At 39.5% G+C, this 20,467-nt stretch overlaps 1 protein-coding gene and 1 long non-coding RNA gene across 2 annotated transcripts; one reads left to right on the top strand and one right to left on the bottom strand.

Annotated features, from left to right (window-relative positions):
- Window positions 1-14,303: 14,303 nt before the first annotated feature.
- Window positions 14,304-17,439, bottom strand: LOC113278662. Its single transcript, XR_003325614.1, has 3 exons — window positions 15,753-17,439; window positions 14,967-15,053; window positions 14,304-14,462 (listed from the first exon to the last, which is right to left on the bottom strand). It is a non-coding gene; the product is annotated as an uncharacterized LOC113278662 (long non-coding RNA).
- Window positions 17,440-19,134: 1,695 nt separating this feature from the next.
- On the top strand, window positions 19,135-20,091 carry LOC113302474. The gene has a single exon (XM_026551679.1). The coding sequence runs from the start codon at window positions 19,135-19,137 to the stop codon at window positions 20,089-20,091; it is 957 nt and encodes a 318-aa protein (XP_026407464.1).
- The last annotated feature ends 376 nt before the right edge of the window (window positions 20,092-20,467 follow it).

Below are 20,467 nucleotides of genomic sequence, written 5' to 3'. Positions count from 1 at the left end.
TTATTTTAAATGATGTTGTAAATTTGAATTGTTTTTATCCTATCCATGCTTTGATCTTGTTGTGCTTGAATTGTCTAGGATTGAATATCCTTATAGGTTGTTAAAACACTAAGCAAGCTTCTCTGCGGGTAGTTGTAGTGTGAGATCCCCAACTATCACAAGGTTTAGAATTCATCTTAGTTCCTTTAGCCTCCTTTCTAGACCAACCCTTAGATGAACAGCCGGCTTTGAACCGCAACTGTCATCTAGTTATTCAGAAAGCCTAGAAGCTGACTGATAACTAACAAGGGACAAGAACGTAGCTGGAGGACCTGCCTTTGTTTCTTTATCACTGCCCTTGGCTCACATCCTTGGTTTGTTTATCTTTGTTTCAATGTTTCTTATTCACTGCCAGTGATTTTTCTTGTTAACTGTCACTTGCTTCATCACTTCAACTATACACCCTAGTCTTTGTGGTTCGACCCTGCCTTGCACACTCACTACAACAGACCCTATGCACTTGCAGGTATCATTTCTGTGACTCTTTTAGAGAGCCACCAAGTTTTTGGCGCCGTTGCCGGGGACTTGGCTGCTGTGTGGTTGAAGTTGTTACTGCCCTGTAACTTAGTTTTTCAGCATCTTAGTGTAACTTAAGTGTTTTGTATTGCATCAGCATGTTGCATCTTAGTGTAACTTGCATCAGCATCTTGCATACTGCATCTTGGTTTGCATATCATTGTTGTTATCCCTCATTGTTTCTTTGCTCCACCCATTTGCTTCAAAGAGACTGATCATCTCTTCTTTGAGCCAGCAGGTGACTTGTGGTGCTGCTGAACTTGTGGTGATGCTGTTGTTGTGGAGCTGCTGCTGCTATTGCTGCTGGTGCTCCTGTGCTTGCTGTACTCCTGCTCTCCTGCTGAGCTTCTGTGCTTGTGCTGATGTGGTGCTCCTGCTTGTGCCAGGCCAAGACTGCTGCTGAGCTGCTGTGGCTGCTGTTGCAGCCTGTTGCTGCTGAACTACCCCTCTTGCTACCTTGCTGCACTGCATACTTTGCACTGCCTTCACTGCATTCTGTTTAGTGTTTCATCTAGCATAATTTCTTGCACTTGCCTGCTGTTAGCTTGCTTCATTCTATCTTGCATCTTTCATACCTTCACTGCCTCATTACTTTTCTAGCATCTTAGCTGCATCTTGTCCTGCATCACTGCATATTTTCATCTTTTTCCTCAGTCATAAGTCAGCTTCACTGCATATTTTCAATTTTCTGCACTTCTGTAATTGCAACTTAGCACCCTGTGTTAGATGCAGTTGTCTGTCTGTAGTTAGCTGCATATTTCTTTTGTTTATCTGCTACTACATCATCTTAACTGCTACTGCATATTGGTCATTGGGTCATTGTCATCTTGGTTTTGTACCAACTGAACTCTGAAATTTGCTGATGTGAATGCCTGAGTTGTGTGCTGAGTTAGCAGTGTCATCTTGAATGCCTGAAATTTGTTGTTGTGAGAACTAATTCTCTCATCTGAAATTACCAGGTAGTTGTGAAGTTGAGAAACAAGCCTGCAATACTGCTGCTGCCAAGGCTGGAAGGAAGAGGAGCTGTGGGCTAAGGCAAAACCATTTAAGTCCGCAATACAGCTGCATCTTAGTTGTTGCTTCATCTTGCCTGCTTCCCAGTCTAGGCCTTGCCACAACTGTTCTGTAATGTGATAACTGAACCTCATGTTCTTCTTAGTGTGCTAACTGACTTGCAAGGTGGTGGGTATCACTTAGGTTTACAGTTTTTCATCCAGCATCTGTGGCTTTAAGTTTCCATCACTGCATCGTTGTCCTGTTCATCTTGGGTTGTTGTTGTGCTTCTTTGCCTCACCCATTTGCTTCAAAGAGACTGATCTTATCTTCTAAGCTACCAGGTACCTGATGTGAAGCTTGAATTGGTGTTGATGTGCTGCTGCTGCTGGCCTGTTGCTGCCTGCTAAGCTGAGCCTCTGTTGCACTTGCTGCGGGTGCCGAGCATCTGCTGCTACTTTCTTATGCTGCTGCTACTTTCTCCTTCTATGCTGCTGCTGGAGAGAACCAAGCCCAACTGGGCTGTGCAACTAAGATCCCAACTGGGCTCCCCTTTTCAAAGTGTAAGCCTAAACTAAAAGTAGAAATTCTGAAAGTGTAATTATTCTGGGCTTGTAACAAATTATGTTTCTGAAAATTTTGATAACCCATTTCTAAAACTCACTTCTGGGCCTGTTTCTACTCTGGGCTTGACCCAAACAAAAAATTGAAAAACATTTTCAAGCCCTGATGGGCCTAAGCTCTTGGCTATTCTGTTAGCCCAACACCAAAATGAAACTGAACTTCTGGGCTCCTGAACCCAAACTGTGGGCTTATCCCAATTGTTTTTGGGCTTGTTTAACTTTGTAGTGGGCTTATTTGAACTGTTTGTGGGCTTGTTTAAATTTTCTTTGGGCTTATTGAAATCAAACTCTGGGCCAAGTTTAACTTAATTCTGGGCCTCATCCCACAAAAAAAAAAACCAAATGTTTCTAAACCAAAAATGTGGGCTGTCTCCCGACAAAACCAAATTTTTCACAAAAAGTCCAATCTCATTAAAAACCAAATTTTCTTGTATAGAACCTAGTAGATAGTTTCTTAGTTAAATCTTTTGTTTCTTTTGTACATATTTTGCTAATCCAATATGATCTCGACTGACATATGTTGGATTCTTGCCTTGAATAACGGAGTTCTAATCTTGCTTTCGCCGAAATCGGGTATTCTCTTTCCTTTTTCTCTACTCAGCATGATCCTCTTCATATGTTGTATTATAATTCTTTACATTTTTTGAAACATTGAGGACAATGTTTAGTTTAGGTTTGGGGGTATAGAGTAGATACCACGATAACATGTTATAATTGAAAACAGAACTCCCTCTTTTTGAAAAAATTTAAAAATTCCAAAAAAATGAAAAAAAATGAAAAATCATAAAAAATGGAGCTCATTTACCTTGAAATGTTGACTCTTGTGCATGTATGTAAACATAAGGATTCTTAGTCTAGATATTTAGGCACCCTGATTCTAGCACAATTCACATGTGATAAGAAACTTGCACACGCACAATCTACCAATACATGTATAGCCTTGATCTTTAAGGTGTTTGATAGGAATTTAGATTGCCAATCACTTTAGAATACTGAATGAGACTTTACTAGCTTGTTCTTTGGTTGGCTGGGATAGAAGTTGGAGGATACGTTAAGAAAAGCAACCATAGAATTTGACCGGATGCATTCGATAAGGGCCACCTCTTGTTAAGAGTCATGTAATTATGTTTTTCTTTTTTGTTCATGTATCAAAAGTGTCACTATGTTGTAAAGATCAAAGTTATTTCTTCAAAAAAAAAAAAATCAAAAAAAATCAAAAAAATCAAAAAAAAAAAAAAAAAATCAATCAATCAAGTATTTATTTATTCCATGTTTTGTCATGTTAAAGACAATATTCTCTCTTGTTCCAAAAATAAAAGAGAGTAATCAATGTAAATAAGAGTCATGTAAAGAGTCATCTTTTTGTTGTAAATAGTCTTGTAATAAACAAGGAGGGTGCAGCCATCGATGTATAACGCGGGTAAACTGAAATATCACCAACTCATTGGGTGAACATTCACAATTCTCGTAAAGCCGGACAGCTAGCTTGGCTTAGAATTCGGTTCTTAGCCTAAAAACTATCTCTTGGTGATTAGTAGTCATAACTTCAGGTCATTCTAGAAACATGTGTAGATACACTTTACACTCTTATCACGTGTCTTTAGTTGTTATCAGTGCTAGGATTGTGCCTTTGATAGCTAGATTGACATCTCATTTTCTGTGAGCTTAAACTGTCTTGCACATGTCACATTTGATGGAATATGAGCTTATATTTTGTCCTAGAACTTTGTAGGTACGTTCTAAGCAAACCTTCACGAGACTTCACTCGTCCACTAGGGACACTTGGTGGTTTAAAAGGCTTAGTGCATATGCTAAATGCATTCGAGAGACTAGCGACAGTGGTATAGGTAGGATTTCCTTGGTTTGTTTTACTGAGGACAAGTAAAATTCAGGTTTGGGGGGGTATTTGATGAGTGCTAAAAAGTGCATATTTTTATATATTTTTCTTGGTATTTAACTCATCTTTTGTGCGTTAATTCTACATTTTATCCCATATTCTGTATTTTCATTGTTTTCAAGAATAAATATTTTTATTAATTAATTTTGCATTTTTAGGTAATAAATAAAGTTAGATGAATTGCGGAGCGGAAAAGAGCAGAAAAGTAGTGAAAAGCCGGGAGGAATTACGCAAGGAAGCCGCGAAGAATGTTGTGCACAAGACCAAAAGGTTAGAACTGGGCTTGAAGAGGAAGAATTGTTCTTAAAGAAGATATGGGCTTGGCATATCCAAGGCCCAAAACCCTCACCCAGATCCATTTCCTATATCCATACCCGTTTCCCTTTCTAGCCGTCAGATTGGACACATCTGAATCCAATGGTCGCAACATCGCCAGTACATCAAAGTCTGAAGCTCCTGTCTAACACTACAACACCTAACTCCATCTTGCGCCGTTAATTTCGTTGTATTATACAATCCAACGGTCGCTACAAGCTCTTCACGTATAGCTGTTAGATCGATCTATCATTTATACATCCCACGGCTCAGCGTCGCAAATCATCAAACTTTGCTATCTCAGCCTCACACCATAGTACCTAATACCTATACCCATCAACCAAACACACCCCAACCTTCTTCTCCATCGACTTCACCTCCCCCATCCCTCTACAGAGAAACAACCACCACCTTCTCCATCACAACCACCAACTCTGCCGTACATCCACGAGAAATCCAACCACCACCACACCCCTCTTCCAAATCTCATCACCAACTATCTCGCCCCTTCTCTTGAGCCATCTACTTCACTAATTTCACACGTTTCTCTGAAACCCTAAGCATGTGAAAATAGTGAATTAGGTCGAGCTAGAGAAGGTAAAGGATCAGGAGAGGCAGACACAGAGTGGGTAGAAGCGTAGGAGTGAAATTCGAGAAGTATGGGTAAGTTTCTACAAACCCTAATTTCAACAGTATTTGGGAATTTTTGGGAATTGGGTGTTTGAACCCTAATTATGTAAATTGGGTATAAATAGGACTTGTGGGTGTTGTTGTAGAGATATGCCTGGACTAGCCAGTGCTTCACCCAAGAGGACTGGAATAGCCAGTGCCTCGGGTTAGTTTTTATTTTAAATGATGTTGTAAATTTGAATTGTTTTTATCCTATCCATGCTTTGATCTTGTTGTGCTTGAATTGTCTAGGATTGAATATCCTTATAGGTTGTTAAAACACTAAGCAAGCTTCTCTGCGGGTAGTTGTAGTGTGAGAGCCCCAATTATCACAAGGTTTAGAATTCATCTTAGTGCCTTTAGCCTCCTTTCTAGACCAACCCTTAGATGAACAGCCGGCTTTGAACCGCAACTGTCATCTAGTTATTCAGAAAGCCTAGAAGCTGACTGATAACTAACAAGGGACAAGAACGTAGCTGGAGGACCTGCCTTTGTTTCTTTATCACTGCCCTTGGCTCACATCCTTGGTTTGTTTATCTTTGTTTCAATGTTTCTTATTCACTGCCACTGATTTTTCTTGTTAACTGTCACTTGCTTCATCACTTCAACTATACACCCTAGTCTCTGTGGTTCGACCCTGCCTTGCACACTCACTACAACAGACCCTGTGCACTTGCAGGTATCATTTCTGTGACTCTTTTAGAGAGCCACCAAGTTTTTGGCGCCGTTGCCGGGGACTTGGATGCTGTGTGGTTGAAGTTGTTACTGCCCTGTAACTTAGTTTTTCAGCATCTTAGTGCAACTTAAGTGTTTTGTATTGGATCAGCATGTTGCATCTTAGTGTAACTTGCATCAGCATCTTGCATACTGCATCTTGGTTTGCATATCATTGTTGTTATCCCTCATTGTTTCTTTGCTCCACCCATTTGCTTCAAAGAGACTGATCATCTCTTCTTTGAGCCAGCAGGTGACTTGTGGTGCTGCTGAACTTGTGGTGATGCTGTTGTTGTGGAGCTGCTGCTGCTATTGCTGCTGGTGCTCCTGTGCTTGTTGTACTCCTGCTCTCCTGCTGAGCTTCTGTGCTTGTGCTGATGTGGTGCTCCTGCTTGTGCCAGGCCAAGACTGCTGCTGAGCTGCTGTGGCTGCTGTTGCAGCCTGTTGCTGCTGAACTACCCCTCTTGCTACCTTGCTGCACTGCATACTTTGCACTGCCTTCACTGCATTCTGTTTAGTGTTTCATCTAGCATAACTTCTTGCACTTGTCTGATGTTAGCTTTCTTCATTCTAGCTTGCATCTTTCATACCTTCAATGCCTCATTACTTTTCTAGCATCTTAGATGCATCTTGTCCTGCATCACTGCATATTTTCATCTTTTTCCTCAGTCATAAGTCAGCTTCACTGCATATTTTCAATTTTCTGCACTTCTGTAATTGCAACTTAGCACCCTGTGTTAGATGCAGTTGTCTGTCTGTAGTTAGCTGCATATTTCTTTTGTTTATCTGCTACTACATCATCTTAACTGCTACTGCATATTGGTCATTGGGTCATTGTCATCTTGGTTTTGTACCAACTGAACTCTGAAATTTGCTGATGTGAATGCCTGAGTTGTGTGTTGAGTTAGCAGTGTCATCTTGAATGCCTGAAATTTGTTGTTGTGAGAACTAATTCTCTCATCTGAAATTACCAGGTAGTTGTGAAGTTGAGAAACAAGCCTGCAATACTGCTGCTGCCAAGGCTGGAAGGAAGAGGAGCTGTGGGCTAAGGCAAAACCATTTAAGTCCGCAATACAGCTGCATCTTAGTTGTTGCTTCATCTTTCCTGCTTCCCAGTCTAGGCCTTGCCACAACTGTTCTGTAATGTGATAACTGAACCTCATGTTCTTCTTAGTGTGCTAACTGACTTGCAAGGTGGTGGGTATCACTTAGGTTTACAGTTTTTCATCCAGCATCTGTGGCTTTAAGTTTCCATCACTGCATCGTTGTCCTGTTCATCTTGGGTTGTTGTTGTGCTTCTTTGCCTCACCCATTTGCTTCAAAGAGACTGATCTTATCTTCTAAGCTACCAGGTACCTGATGTGAAGCTTGAATTGGTGTTGATGTGCTGCTGCTGCTGGCCTGTTGCTGCCTGCTATGGGGATTTTTGGGAATTGGGTGTATGAACCTTAATTATGTAAATTGGGTATAAATAAGACTTGTGGGTGTTGTTGTAGAGATATGCCTGGACTAGCCAGTGCTTCACCCAAGAGGACTGGAATAGCCAGTGCCTCGGGTTAGTTTTTATTTTAAATGATGTTGTAAATTTGAATTGTTTTTATCCTATCAATGCTTTGATCTTGTTGTGCTTGAATTGTCTAGGATTGAATATACTTATAGGTTATTAAAACACTAAGCAAGCTTCTCTGCGGGTAGTTGCAGTGTGAGAGCCCCAACTATCACAAGGTTTAGAATTCATCTTAGTGCCTTTAGCCTCCTTTCTAGACCAACCCTTAGATGAACAGCCGGCTTTGAACCGCAACTGTCATCTAGTTATTCAGAAAGCCTAGAAGCTGACTGATAACTAACAAGGGACAAGAACATAGCTGGAGGACCTGCCTTTGTTTCTTTATCACTGCCCTTGGCTCACAGCCTTGGTTTGTTTATCTTTGTTTCAATGTTTCTTATTCACTGCCACTGATTTTTCTTGTTAACTGTCACTTGCTTCATCACTTCAACTATACACCCTAGTCTCTGTGGTTCGACCCTGCCTTGCACACTCACTACAACAGACCCTGTGCACTTGCAGGTATCATTTCTGTGACTCCTTTAGAGAGCCATCATTAACCCCGTTTGAGAAAACAAAAACAGAGGTTAAAGGAGAATCAACTCTAGCTTACAACTATTATCACACGCAAGGTGTGGGGATTAGGTTTCCCAGTTGCTAGAGTTCTCTTTTATATAGTCTTTCAAATCAGGGTTTGCAATCAATGTTAGCTTAGTAACAAAGCATTTAATATTCACCGTTAGATGAAAACCTGATTAGATTCAAGCTAATATCTTTCAATCGTTGGATCGAAAACTTAGCTTATTGCACAAAAATGAAATGTACGTTTCCAGGTTTGTGTAACCGTACCCAAACATGTACATTTGTTGGTTCAACAATAGTTAAGCAAATAGTTAGCCATATGAGCACTTTCATTTCTTCTTCACCATAACTAGTTCAAATGACTCAAACGAACTAGTTAGTTGTTCAATTGCAAGGAAATATTATGTTCTACACAAGACACAATTGAAGCAAAAATGATTTGATTCACTTGAATCGATTCATGAACTTTATATCCACTGTTTTCAATTAGCATTCCTTAGTCAAAATGAATAAGTTCACAAACAATCGTTTTTAGACATAACTTACTCAAGTTCGCAGAATTAAGTTCCCGGAAGGAGTTCACAAACTCCAACAGATTTTCTCGGGTCGAGAACTTCCACCAGTTCGCGGACTTAGTTCACGCCACTATTCTGGTTCTCTTGATCAACAAAGTTCGCAAACTTCGGTTCAAGGAATAAGGACTTATACATATATATGTTTCCACAACAATGCTTATATCCATCAATGGTTATATAATCTAAACTCTCATTTCAATAATTGAAACATTCTTAGAGGACGTTATATAGTTGTTATTCACAAACTATTTTTCGTCAAAGCAATTTTCAAAGTGATTCAAACATAACATGACTTTCGTCACTAGGTAAAGATGAATTCGGCCAAAGAGAAAGCTTACCAACACATATTTCGAGAAATAGATAGGAGAGATAAACTCGGATCGAAATAGCAAATGTGTTTAATCATAGTCTATATAGCAAAGCGACTTTTGTCTCAAGATAGGAGATAGAGTAGATAAACTTTTGAGTGATAGATAAGTTCAAGTATCCACATACCTTTTTGTCGATGAAGTTTCACCAGTTCCTTGAGTAGTTCTTCGTCTTGTATGAAGATTCACCATGGAGTTCTTGATCTCAACTACACTTTCTATCCTAGTCCGAGACATAGATATAGTAGATTAAAAATCAAGACTTACAGTTTGATCACTAACATTGACAAACATGCTTAAGATAGCAACGCATGCGAGTTCGACCGAGCAATGCTCTGACACATACTAGGGGGGAGAACTGTATATAAAGGAAAAGGGCGTAATTCACCATGCAGTTACCGTTCCCCCCCTTTATTTACACGTGGAAATACGTGTCAATGCATCAACAATAAAGTACGGAAGATAGTGCTTCCAGGGTAGTCCTGGGGCACCTCCTAGAGAAAAGGTAAGATCGAAACAAGCCCCGGGGGCTCAGGAACCAAGAAACCATCATGGCAAGGTCTACAAGAAAAAGGGGTAGAGAAAGTAGCAACAAGGATGAAAAGCCTCGCACTAAGCTATAAATAACTCCAAAGAAAATCCACAAGAGGCAGTTCCAAAACAAGTGCACAAAAAAAACTAGAAAGCGTAACAACAAGTAATAAAACTACGAGTAACTAGCGAGATAAGCCGCCCCAAAATGATATATAACCTTAGTCGACTATCAGCTCACGACAACGGGCAATGTCCATATCCACGACCTTTGCCTTCAGATATCCCTCATCACACTGAAGGACATCTTGAGATATTCCAATCATCCTTGCTTATCAACCTATGGATATCTCGCATGACTTTACCCTTTCCTCCTGCACTACGAGCGAGTGCAAGAGCGCCTTCGTGCTAGTCACGTTCCCTACGTGCTTTGTCTAAGAGATCCCTCTTAAGATTCCATAGCCCACCACCTACGTTATTGATGCTAGTAAACGCGCAAGTTCATCTCTGGGATATAGAAAGTTTACGAGCACCGAGACAGGTGCTAAGGAAAAAGTGTACCCTGGAACGACAATCAGCGATAGAGTGATATATAGTTGCTATCATTGATGAAGACTCCATGAGAAGCGAACTAGCAACATACCGAGCTGAGACAGCATCATCTAAGGCGTGTTGGATGGCAGATGTCATGTGTCCGGCCCTCTGAGATGTTTAATGCACTTCATAACGTTCCGCGAACTGGGCACGCAAGGAGTCCCTGTTTTTTCTATCTATGCTCAAGAAGCGCCTCAACTTCGACCTTCACTAACAACAGGCGCTTCAATTCCGCCTTTTTGAACATTGGAACCAGTACAGGGACATGAGATGAGTGTCAAATATTGCATATTTCTACACCTTTTTATTGGCAGTCATCTTTTGCGCTTTAAAATTATACATTATCCCAAATTCTGTATTTTTATTGTTTTCAAGAATAAATACTTGTACTAATTAATTTTTTGTTTTTAGGTACTAAATAAAGCTTGGATGGATGGAGAAGCCAAAAGAAACATAAAATTGATGACAACAAAAGAGAGACAAATACTCGCGCTAGAAATCAGTGAAGAATGCCGTTTGAACCTCGTCCGCAAGTGAAGAATGTTTTTTTCACGTCTCAAAACTAGAAGTTGGCATGAGATGCCATCTTTGGAGAAGGTTTGGACCTAGAAGAAGATTTTATAAATGATAAAACCCAAGATCTCGAACCCAAACCCTTCTCCATCCTGATCCGTTGGATTTGTTATACCAGTTGAGCATCCAAAGCATGCCCTCGTGGCACATCAACAATTGCTAGTCCTGCTCAACACCCTAGATTTACATTTTCTCCATTAACCGAATAGAATCCAAACATTCCCTTGTTCGTCGTTCTCATCTTCTCTTTCATCTGCAGAACCATTACCTCTCTCAGTTCGCCTCCCCCCTTCAATCACTTCCATTACCGACCACCACTGAGCATAGCCAACCTATCATCCACCCTATGTAATCAATCAACCTTCTAATCTCTATCTATCTCCATCTTAGCTTCTCTCTTATCAAAAACAGTAACCCTAGAAGCTAGGATTGAGAGAGATATAGTTAGGGATATCTTCAATAGCTAAAGTAAACATCAAACTAAGAGTTGCACTTCTGATTTGTAGAAGTGGTTTTTCAGAAAACATCTTTTGGGTGAGTGGGTATTCACTAATTATCAAATTCTAAGTGATTGAGTGAAAATTGTGTATGAATAAGAAGGAAGTGTGATGTAAAATTCATGCCCGGATTAGTCGTGCACCAAGCTGTAGTGTAGATTTATTTTCTGTATTTTCTTCATCATGTTCTAAATACTTTTTCTAGGGCTTAGATGAAACCAATAATCTACTGCTAAGTTTGGTTCATGCATTGATATTGTTCTTGTTGTGCTATAATGTTTAGGATAAATATAATCTGAGCATTTCGTCATTTTACTTTCACAGTGTATGCCATGTTCCGTTGTAGTCAGATTACTTCTATGTTGAATGTGATGCAACTCATGCTTAATTGTTTGTTATTGATCTTTTGACTAATTGTGCTTAATTAGACAGTTAGTGCTCTAGATGAATACCTTAGTTGTGATTATAATATCTTTTTTTGGAATGGTTTAATTATCTAAGTGATAAAACTGATCTATGATTAGATGTATTGTGAGAAGACATATAATACTAGGGGTTAATTAGTCACTTTAGTTGACATTAAGTCATCCATTGAGACCCTAGATAAACAGCAGACTCGCATCTTTTCCGGTGTCCATTACAAGGGACAAGAAAATTATTGAAACTGGACTGAATTAGCTAAGATTAGGTGGTGGATTTGACTGCCCTAGGCCCCTAGTATCTTTTAATTTGCATTCTTGTTATCTATTTTTTGTTACATAACCAACATCTTGTCGTATCGACACCTAAAAAAAAACATTGTTGTTACTCTCACTTTTAATCAGTATAGTAAGACCATAAGCTTCACGTTATGCCCACCTTGTCCCTGAGGATCGACTTGTATTTGCCCTGTCTTCCATAGACGCTGTGCAATTGCAGTTTGACATAGTCGTAGGTACTGTTTATAAGCCTACCAACAAGCGCTAAGGTTAAAACGTACCCATGAAGGAAATGAATCATCTAAGTAAAATATCTTATGGAAAGAGGCAAAAACAGAAAACAAGGTGCTCGAAACGAATGATCAGGTAGACGGAATGATACCTTTATATAGAGAGGGTCACCATAAATGACATGGTAACCGCCCCTCCTCTTGTAACGCGTGGTTATCAAGAATGCATGATGATTTGACTATAGGGTCATCTAACAATTGACCCAATAGTCAGGGAACTAACGTTGATCATGAAAAATATTATCCCTTAGTCGGGCTAATATGCCCTCGAAAGGGAGGCAAACCTAACATGAGACATGGGGATTTAGGGACTAAAGCCCAAGTCCACCAAGAAAATATGTATAAGATGGAAAGGACAAGGGAGAAATTAAAAGGAAAGAATGAGTTTTATTAGAGAAGGAATGACATTAGTAGTAATTAAAGGAATTTAGGACACACGGAATGATGTCATGAAAGGAATGGGTTTTCGAAAAGTCTATATAAAGAAGGACAAGGTACAATAGAAAGACAACTTTCTCTCTCTCTTACTATTTTTGGTAAAATGAGGTCAATTGACTAGCTAGGAACGGTAGAACCTCAAGCCTAAATTCACCCCTTAACAGTGATCATTTACGAAATTACATTTTATACCCGAGCATTTACTAAGTTTTTGACATACTCTCCCCCGGAGAGGGTGGATCCTTAATATATTGACAGACCAACGATGTATAAGTTGTTGACAAATTCTAAACTCGGACTACTATATCATCGTTCAACGACTTTATCTCTTTGGTAACGGATTCATCGTCTTTCCTTTAGAACCTCTTTCTTTTTAATTAATCAACAGACTTTAAAATGTTGTCTGCCAGACTGCCACCATTCCCCGACTAAAAAGATATTTAAGTAAAATAAGCTAATGAGGCAGGCACGTAAGATGGCGTGTGTGATAATGGTAGGATCATCATTGCAAGTACCATGTAGCTTTCTAAACAAAAGCTAGAAAAGTCAATGAACCATGTTACTTTATTAATTTGGTTAATCGATATCTATTTGGTGTGCACATATATTAATTTGGTTATTGCTTAAACTGGTAGTATCTTTTATCTGTCTGGAAAATCGTTTCGATATCTATTTCTGGTTTAATCGATAAATGAATTTATAAGAGAATTGTTACTGTATTAACACAATTCGTCATTCAACACGTGTCAGGAAAGTTACACGCAGAGGACGCATAGGATGGAGCATCGGGCACGATGCCACGTCCCTACACCCAAGAGGTATTCACTATCTATATGTGTCCAACATCAAGAAGATCCAATGGTCAAGAAACCGGGGACACTAGAGCAGCTAGCCACTGAGAAATACTGAAGATCACCCCACGGCTTACTTTATCCATCTCGAGGAGAGGTCGAAGATCAACGGTGGAGATTGAAGCACTGACACAGATGTGATAGGAGCCTCAGACATCTGTCTGATGCGTGCAGGTAGCCCAACTACTCGCATTAAACACCTTAGACATGTAAAGTACGTGTCAACTATTCTATGGAGAAGAAGAGGGGCGACCCTATGGTAACGTATGTGACCGTTGAGATGCATCGTCGATAATGAAGATACCAGCGGGATCGGCACAGAGTACAAGAAGATAAGACTGTTACTGTCTCTCATTGTGGACCCCATGTAACCACTCTATAAATACCCCTCTTCACTAAGAGAGAAGGGACGACAAGCCTTAGGTAAAAAATAGGAGATCTTAGGAGAGAGAGAAATAAGAAGTATAGGTATGAATTTTGTTTTCCCCTTTGAGCTTCGTGATGAGAACGAAGCCAACTATTCCTTTGTAACACCACCATACATAGTGAAACTCAAACCCCCGTGGACGTAGGCATTAAAGCCGAACCACGTAAATACGTGCCTCCTTTACGATTCAACGTTTTATCTTCTGCTTTGTTATTATATTTCGATCCCAAATATAATTTATTTTACTCATTGTTACCCAGACGAGGACGAGCCTGAAGGCTCAGAGTCTGTTAAGTCATCGAATTTATAGTATTTTATAGATTCCTTTGCTCTTGATGAATTTATTTAATCATGAAAATATTGTTTGTGGACATGTCAATGGCATCGTAATTAATGTGTTCACAATCAGGCACTAGAAACAGGGACTCTAGTGTAGCGCCCCCTAAGCTAGCAGCTGACTAATCCAAGAGATTAACTTAATAAAGATGCACTAAGAATCTAAAACATGTACTTAAGCATTCAATTAAGAAATGCGATACAAAGCTTAACCCAAAAACTAACCCGCTCTGAAACATATAAACACAAGAAATCCTCTCAAATGATACATATACAATAGTCATTTGGTTTACAAATACAATATGAAATATAATAAACATAAAAGAAGTTAACCAACTAACGAATCAACCCTTGAGGCTTTCGCTGCGTAATTTTGATCTGTCTCTGAAACTGAAAGTGAGAATGGGTGAGCACATCATCCCTAAAAGGAGTGCCCCGCAGGAATAACATCTAACTTTCAAGTAATCATAAGCAAGAGTTGGAAAACAATATATGTTTTCCCAAATATTAAAGAGTGACCAAGTTACTGAAATAAACAAATATATGGACAAACTCCTTCTTCGAACAATGTATAATACAGTGTCAAACAATTGATATCACCCATGTTGACCCATGATAAGCAATAAAAGCTTAATTCATGTAGGTATAAATGTGAAGGAGCGTATCCTATATACCATACGTGGAAATTCTCATTTCCCATAACAATTCAAAAGGAAAAAAAAACATTACATGTCATTTCCAAATCGTGGAAAGATTAACAGAGTCAACAGAATTACCGTAATGCAATTTAAACAAAGCATGGAATGCACAACTAGACAATGCATGAATTTGATAAACATAAATCTATGTAAAAGAAAACATCAATGATTACAAGACAGTCAAATGTATTCCCACCTCTTTTTGATGACAAGCCACGCCTACCTCGAGATCCATTATCCAACTGTTCGTCCTTCGAACTCGATCGTTGTTAATATAGACTAACTGTTAATCACACAAGAAGTCTAAGAATCTAACCAAAAAGGCTCACACAAGAATCATACAAATCTCTCTAATGATTCTAGGCCCATTTAGGGTTCTACATCTTTTCATTATCCATCATCTTTTCATTATCCATCTTTAGCACATCTAAGGTTTACTAATTCAATTAGGTTGATTACATAATCCATAGTTAAGTCTTATGAATATCTATAACTTTATAGAAAAAACCAAAGGCTAATTCGGACCATAAGAGGTCCATAACATCTAACTAAGAAAACTGACCTAAAGATTGACCTAAAGATGGGAAAAAAACCAAGGCTAATTCGGACCACAAGAGGTCCATAACATCAAAGTCAACTAACATTCACTAACGGTCAGATTAACGGTCAAGAGTCAACTAACAGTCAACGACCAAATCAAGTCAAGTCAACTGAGTCAACTCGCCAAGGTTTACTGAGTCAACTCTGGATCAAACCGATCCAACTCAGATTAACAGGGTTAACTCAGGTCAATCAGACTGAGTCAGCTGAACAAACGAATCAGACTGAATAAGTTCAGTCAAATTGGCTAAAGGTTCTTCTTACACAGCTATAGTTCTAACTCTACCATCATAATCCCAAGTTCAACTTCAATCTAATAAAGCATCAATTCAACCATTAAAATAAACTTCAAATTTCAATTACAAATACAAATTAAGCCTACCTGCAATAGCAGTAGCTGCAAGCTCTCAAAGAACTACCAATTGTGATTCCACAATCACCACTCTCACATCTTTACCACTCTTCTAACTCAACACACACCAGTACCCAACTGAATCAACAGTACACCATTAATAATCCATAATACTAACAACACCTCTTGAACTGTAACCTCACTCCAGTTCTACAGCAATCAACATAACTGCAATCTTCACAGCTGCAACAACATTCATCCAACTTTCTTTCAGTCACAGTCATAGAAACTTTGTCATAGCAGCATCATTATCAACTATACTGCCACCAACAAAACAGTTCCATTTATATTCTAACATCTTCTTTACATCTACACCACCAAACCTTGACCCCCAGCACTACTCAGTTACAACTTGAAATCTTTATTACCAAATCACTAACTTATGTTTCATCATCTGGAATTTAAGACCATCATTCATTTCAACACCAACACCCTGGTACCAATAAACTGAGACTCAACCTGTAAAATTAACTGCAACTGAAACTTAACTAAAGCAACTCCGCACCAATACATTCACTTGCAGCCATTCAAACACAACCACTAATCTCAACTTATACTAATTCCCTGCAACACCAATTAACTTCAGTTGAATTTCAATTCAGCATCACTGGATAAACAATCTCATCTCCATCACATACCCCATTCATCTAACTCAATTGAGAGTTCATTAATACTTCAATTAACATCAACCTGTAGTTTCTAAAACTCCACCAGCCACTGCATTACATCATTCAGCTTGCCTCCCTCTAATTCATACAATTCACAGTTCCAATCCACACCCTTCTCAACACCAAGTTTCTCAAACAATCCCAATTTCATTGCATCTTTAATAATAACTCATAACTCAAAACAGTACCATTTACAAAACATTAATTCAATAATCTAAGCAATTTAAACTTAAATTCCAATCTTAAATGAAATTAGAATCTTATCCAAGAACCAGCATCCACCTAATTTCTTTCCCCCCCAATTCAATTCTACTGCAACCCTATCTCCACTTTGGGGAAGAAAACGAGGACCCTAAATGTTAAATTCAATCCATCTTCACTGCTAACACAACTCTACTTCAATCAATATTATAATTCACGTCAAACCCATCTCTAATCACTTCTTTAGATCTTCAATTTCATCTTCTCAATCTCATGCAAGCCTAAAACCGAACTCAAAACCCTAACTTCCGTATCCCCTATTTCATGTCATACCCATCTATAATCATTCATCTACAACTCTAATTTCATCTTCTAAGTCTTCAGAACATCAATCAAATCCACAAATCCTAATTTCAGAAACCATATTTCTTTCATCATCTCAAAACAACTTCAGAACTGTAATTAAACCTCAACCCTTCTATTTCCATCAACAACCTAATTAACCTATCCATTCCATACGAATCCAATAGTTGATTTACAAACCCTAACTTGTTTCTCTCTGATTAACTTAATTTTAGAATATACTTCAATTGCACAACCATCTTCACCACCTGCAACCAATCCTTGATATCTTCCTTCTTGTTACGATCTCAAAAACTTGAATTTGATTTACAAACTTTCATTAGCAGACGAGAACAGAGAAGGAGGAGAAGAAAAGAAAGAACAGAAGAGAAATAAAAGAGAAAAGAAGAAAGAAGAACTTGGAAGAAGAATGAATTATTCGATCTGGATTTGGTGATAAGACCCACGGGGAAAAACTAAACACACACTATCCGTGAGAAGGAAAGCCCGGGTCTGTCTAATGGTAAAAAGACAAATTTACCCTTTACTCAATTCGGATGATATCTTCTTCGTCTAGTATCCAAATGACACGTTCGAGTAGTCTATATTGCATAACTTTCCGAGACCTATCAAATGATACTAGTTTCGTATTTAAATAGTTGTTAGATTAATTTCTATTAATTAAGTTTATAATAACTAATTGAGTCATTAACGACTAAATCGTCTCTTGACTAGTCTAATAACATTGACGAGTTTGAGGGTCCTTACATCTAGTCCCGGTAAAAGATTTATCTTTCCCTTTTTTTTCTTCTTTTCGGTTCTTAGCACTATTTCCCCAATAATGGTGTTTTGAGCAATCTACATTTAAAGTTTGGAACAGTTAGCCCGCATTTTCTTTGGAAAAATGTTCCAGGACTTTGTTTTCTTTTAGAACATCATACTTCTCCGAGAAGCGATATAGATCCATGTTCTGTTTAACAAACCCTTTTCGGATCTATGTTTTTTCCCCACGGATAATATAATTTCTTCGACAAAACTTGTCGTCAAGGCGTTTGTTATCTTCCCATGTTTTCTAAAACAAAGTATTGTTAAATCTGTTAATAGAACCATGTTTACAATGGTCGGATCCATACTCTGAAAACTTTAAAAAATACCCACTATCATCTCTTCGAGTTGAATCCTCTTCGAAAATGCTTAAAAGGAACCTTTTGATTTATACCATTTTCTTTGAACAAACTTTGCTGACAAAATCAACGTGGCTCATGTTTTTTCGACCACGTCTTATTTTTGCAGAAGAAGTTAGAAATGGAGCAAACGAAGGAAGTGGGAAAAACCAAAGCCTCGTTAAAATAAACACCAAGGACCACCCTAGTGGTAACCCGTAGTAAGCAAAAGGGCGAAAAATCGAAGGTAGCCCACTAGAAGCCAGATGCCGCGGAAATCACCTCACCGTTGGACACAAATACCGTAGCAGCAGCGGCCATCAAAACGGCAGCAGTCAAAGCCGATGTAGCCAAGATGGTGGCAACAAACAAAACTCATGAGCAGCGGAAAGGTTTTACAGAGTCAACGATTTATCAACCGACCCTCGGAATGCCACCAATGAACGACCAGAACCAAGCCCAGACGACTACTCATCCTCTTCTAATAGAAAATCATCCAATGCCCATACGTATGGATCCACCCGCGGCTACACCTGACCCGCCCCCTCCTTTAATCCACACAGTGGATGAAGGTCACACCGTAGCTATTGAAGGGCGGGTACTGACTGGGACCCCAAATCAAGGATCGAACCATTCACCTCAACTGATGGCTGAACTCGAGGAATTAAAAAAAAATCAGCGGGTATACGCAGATGATATAGCACTATTGGCTCGGGAAAATCAAGAGATCAAGGATAGGATCGCCTTAAGCGCAAGGGTGGCACGCCAACATGACGAAGCAAACTCAAAGGCACCATAGACCAATCGAAACCGAAGAATCATCGTGGCCGACGCCAACAACCCGGAACCGCTAAACCGAAGCCCATCCAGAGATACAGATTATCTGATCCAGATTATACCCCCGAAGATTCAGATTACTACGATAGTGGGACCCAGAGATCAGGACGATCTACAATAAGAGACGATCAGCAGCATGCAATGGAGGATCTTCGTGCCGTAATTATGGCCGAGATCAAACAGCTGAAAGCTAGACAAGGGGGAGGAAGACTAGAAGAGGTAATGAGAGAAGCCAATACCACGCCACTGACTCATCACATGGCCAAAGCCCTTATCCCTCAAAAATGTCTCGTCCTAGCGTTTGAATGTTATGATGGATCCAGCGACCCGGCAGCTCATCTTCGTTACTATAATCGCGTTCTAGCCCGATGGGACCAAAATGATGATGTAATTTGCAGATACTTTCCTTCAAGCTTAAAGGGGTCGGCATTGTCTTGGTTTGACAACCTCCCACCCAACTCCATCGATTCCTACAGCCATCTCACTAAGAAATTCTTAAGAACATACATGTACAACAAGGCTGTCAACGCAGGGATGGACAAGCTCTTTTCGCTGGCAAAAGCTTACAAAGTTACGATCATGGAGTATACCGACAGATGTCACAAGATTTTTCAGGCTATAGGGAACGTAGATCCGGCGGTCAGCGTTAATTGTTACAAGTGGGGCCTAGATAGCATGAGCCCATTGTCTGTCGACATACATGAAAGTTTACCGACAACCGAAGGGGATCTTCGAATCATCATCGAGAAACATGCTCGTCTAGAAGAAATTCAGTGCGAAAATCTGACGGCCCAAACACAGAGATCCCATCGGACCAACTCAGCTGAACAAGCCAGAGGATCTAAAAGAGTTAACTCAGTGGAACGGTCACACGAAGAAGGAAGAGGACGAAGAGATGATCGTCGGTGGGACGATCGAAAATTTGAAGACCAAGTCTTCACCAAGATGAATACCAATTATGCTCGCATACTACGAGAATTTAAGGATCGAGAAGGCCTGAAATGGCCTTGGTCCAAAGGGAAACAGTCCCCGAGATCAGAAAAATCAAGAGACTACTGCGAGTACCATTGCTTCAATGGGCATCAAACCGAAAAATGAAAGAATCTCAAGATAATGATCCATAAGTTGATTGATGCCGGCGACCTCAAGCAATATGTACAAAAGGGAGAAACCGAAGAAAGATCCAAGCGAAGGAATCAAGTCAAATTACCCTAGGGACACTGAAGCATCAACACCATCTCATGTTCTGAAGCTACGGGACCTTCACTAACCGCCCAGATAGGGAAAAGATTAAGAAAGCAGTTTCAGGATTATTGGGAGCTATATAAAATCGATGGGGTAGAAGTGGAAGAACACGAGCAATAGATTAACACAACTATAGCCTTCGATACAGAAGATGTAGAGGAGGACATGGAAGACCATAACGACCCCTTGGTCCTAACTCTACCAGTGGCTGGGTGCAACATCAGAAAGA

Source organism: Papaver somniferum, chromosome 1, assembly GCF_003573695.1.
Source record: "Papaver somniferum cultivar HN1 chromosome 1, ASM357369v1, whole genome shotgun sequence".
In the NCBI taxonomy this organism is placed as follows: domain Eukaryota; kingdom Viridiplantae; phylum Streptophyta; class Magnoliopsida; order Ranunculales; family Papaveraceae; genus Papaver; species Papaver somniferum.
This window is presented reverse-complemented; position numbering and strand designations above follow the sequence as displayed.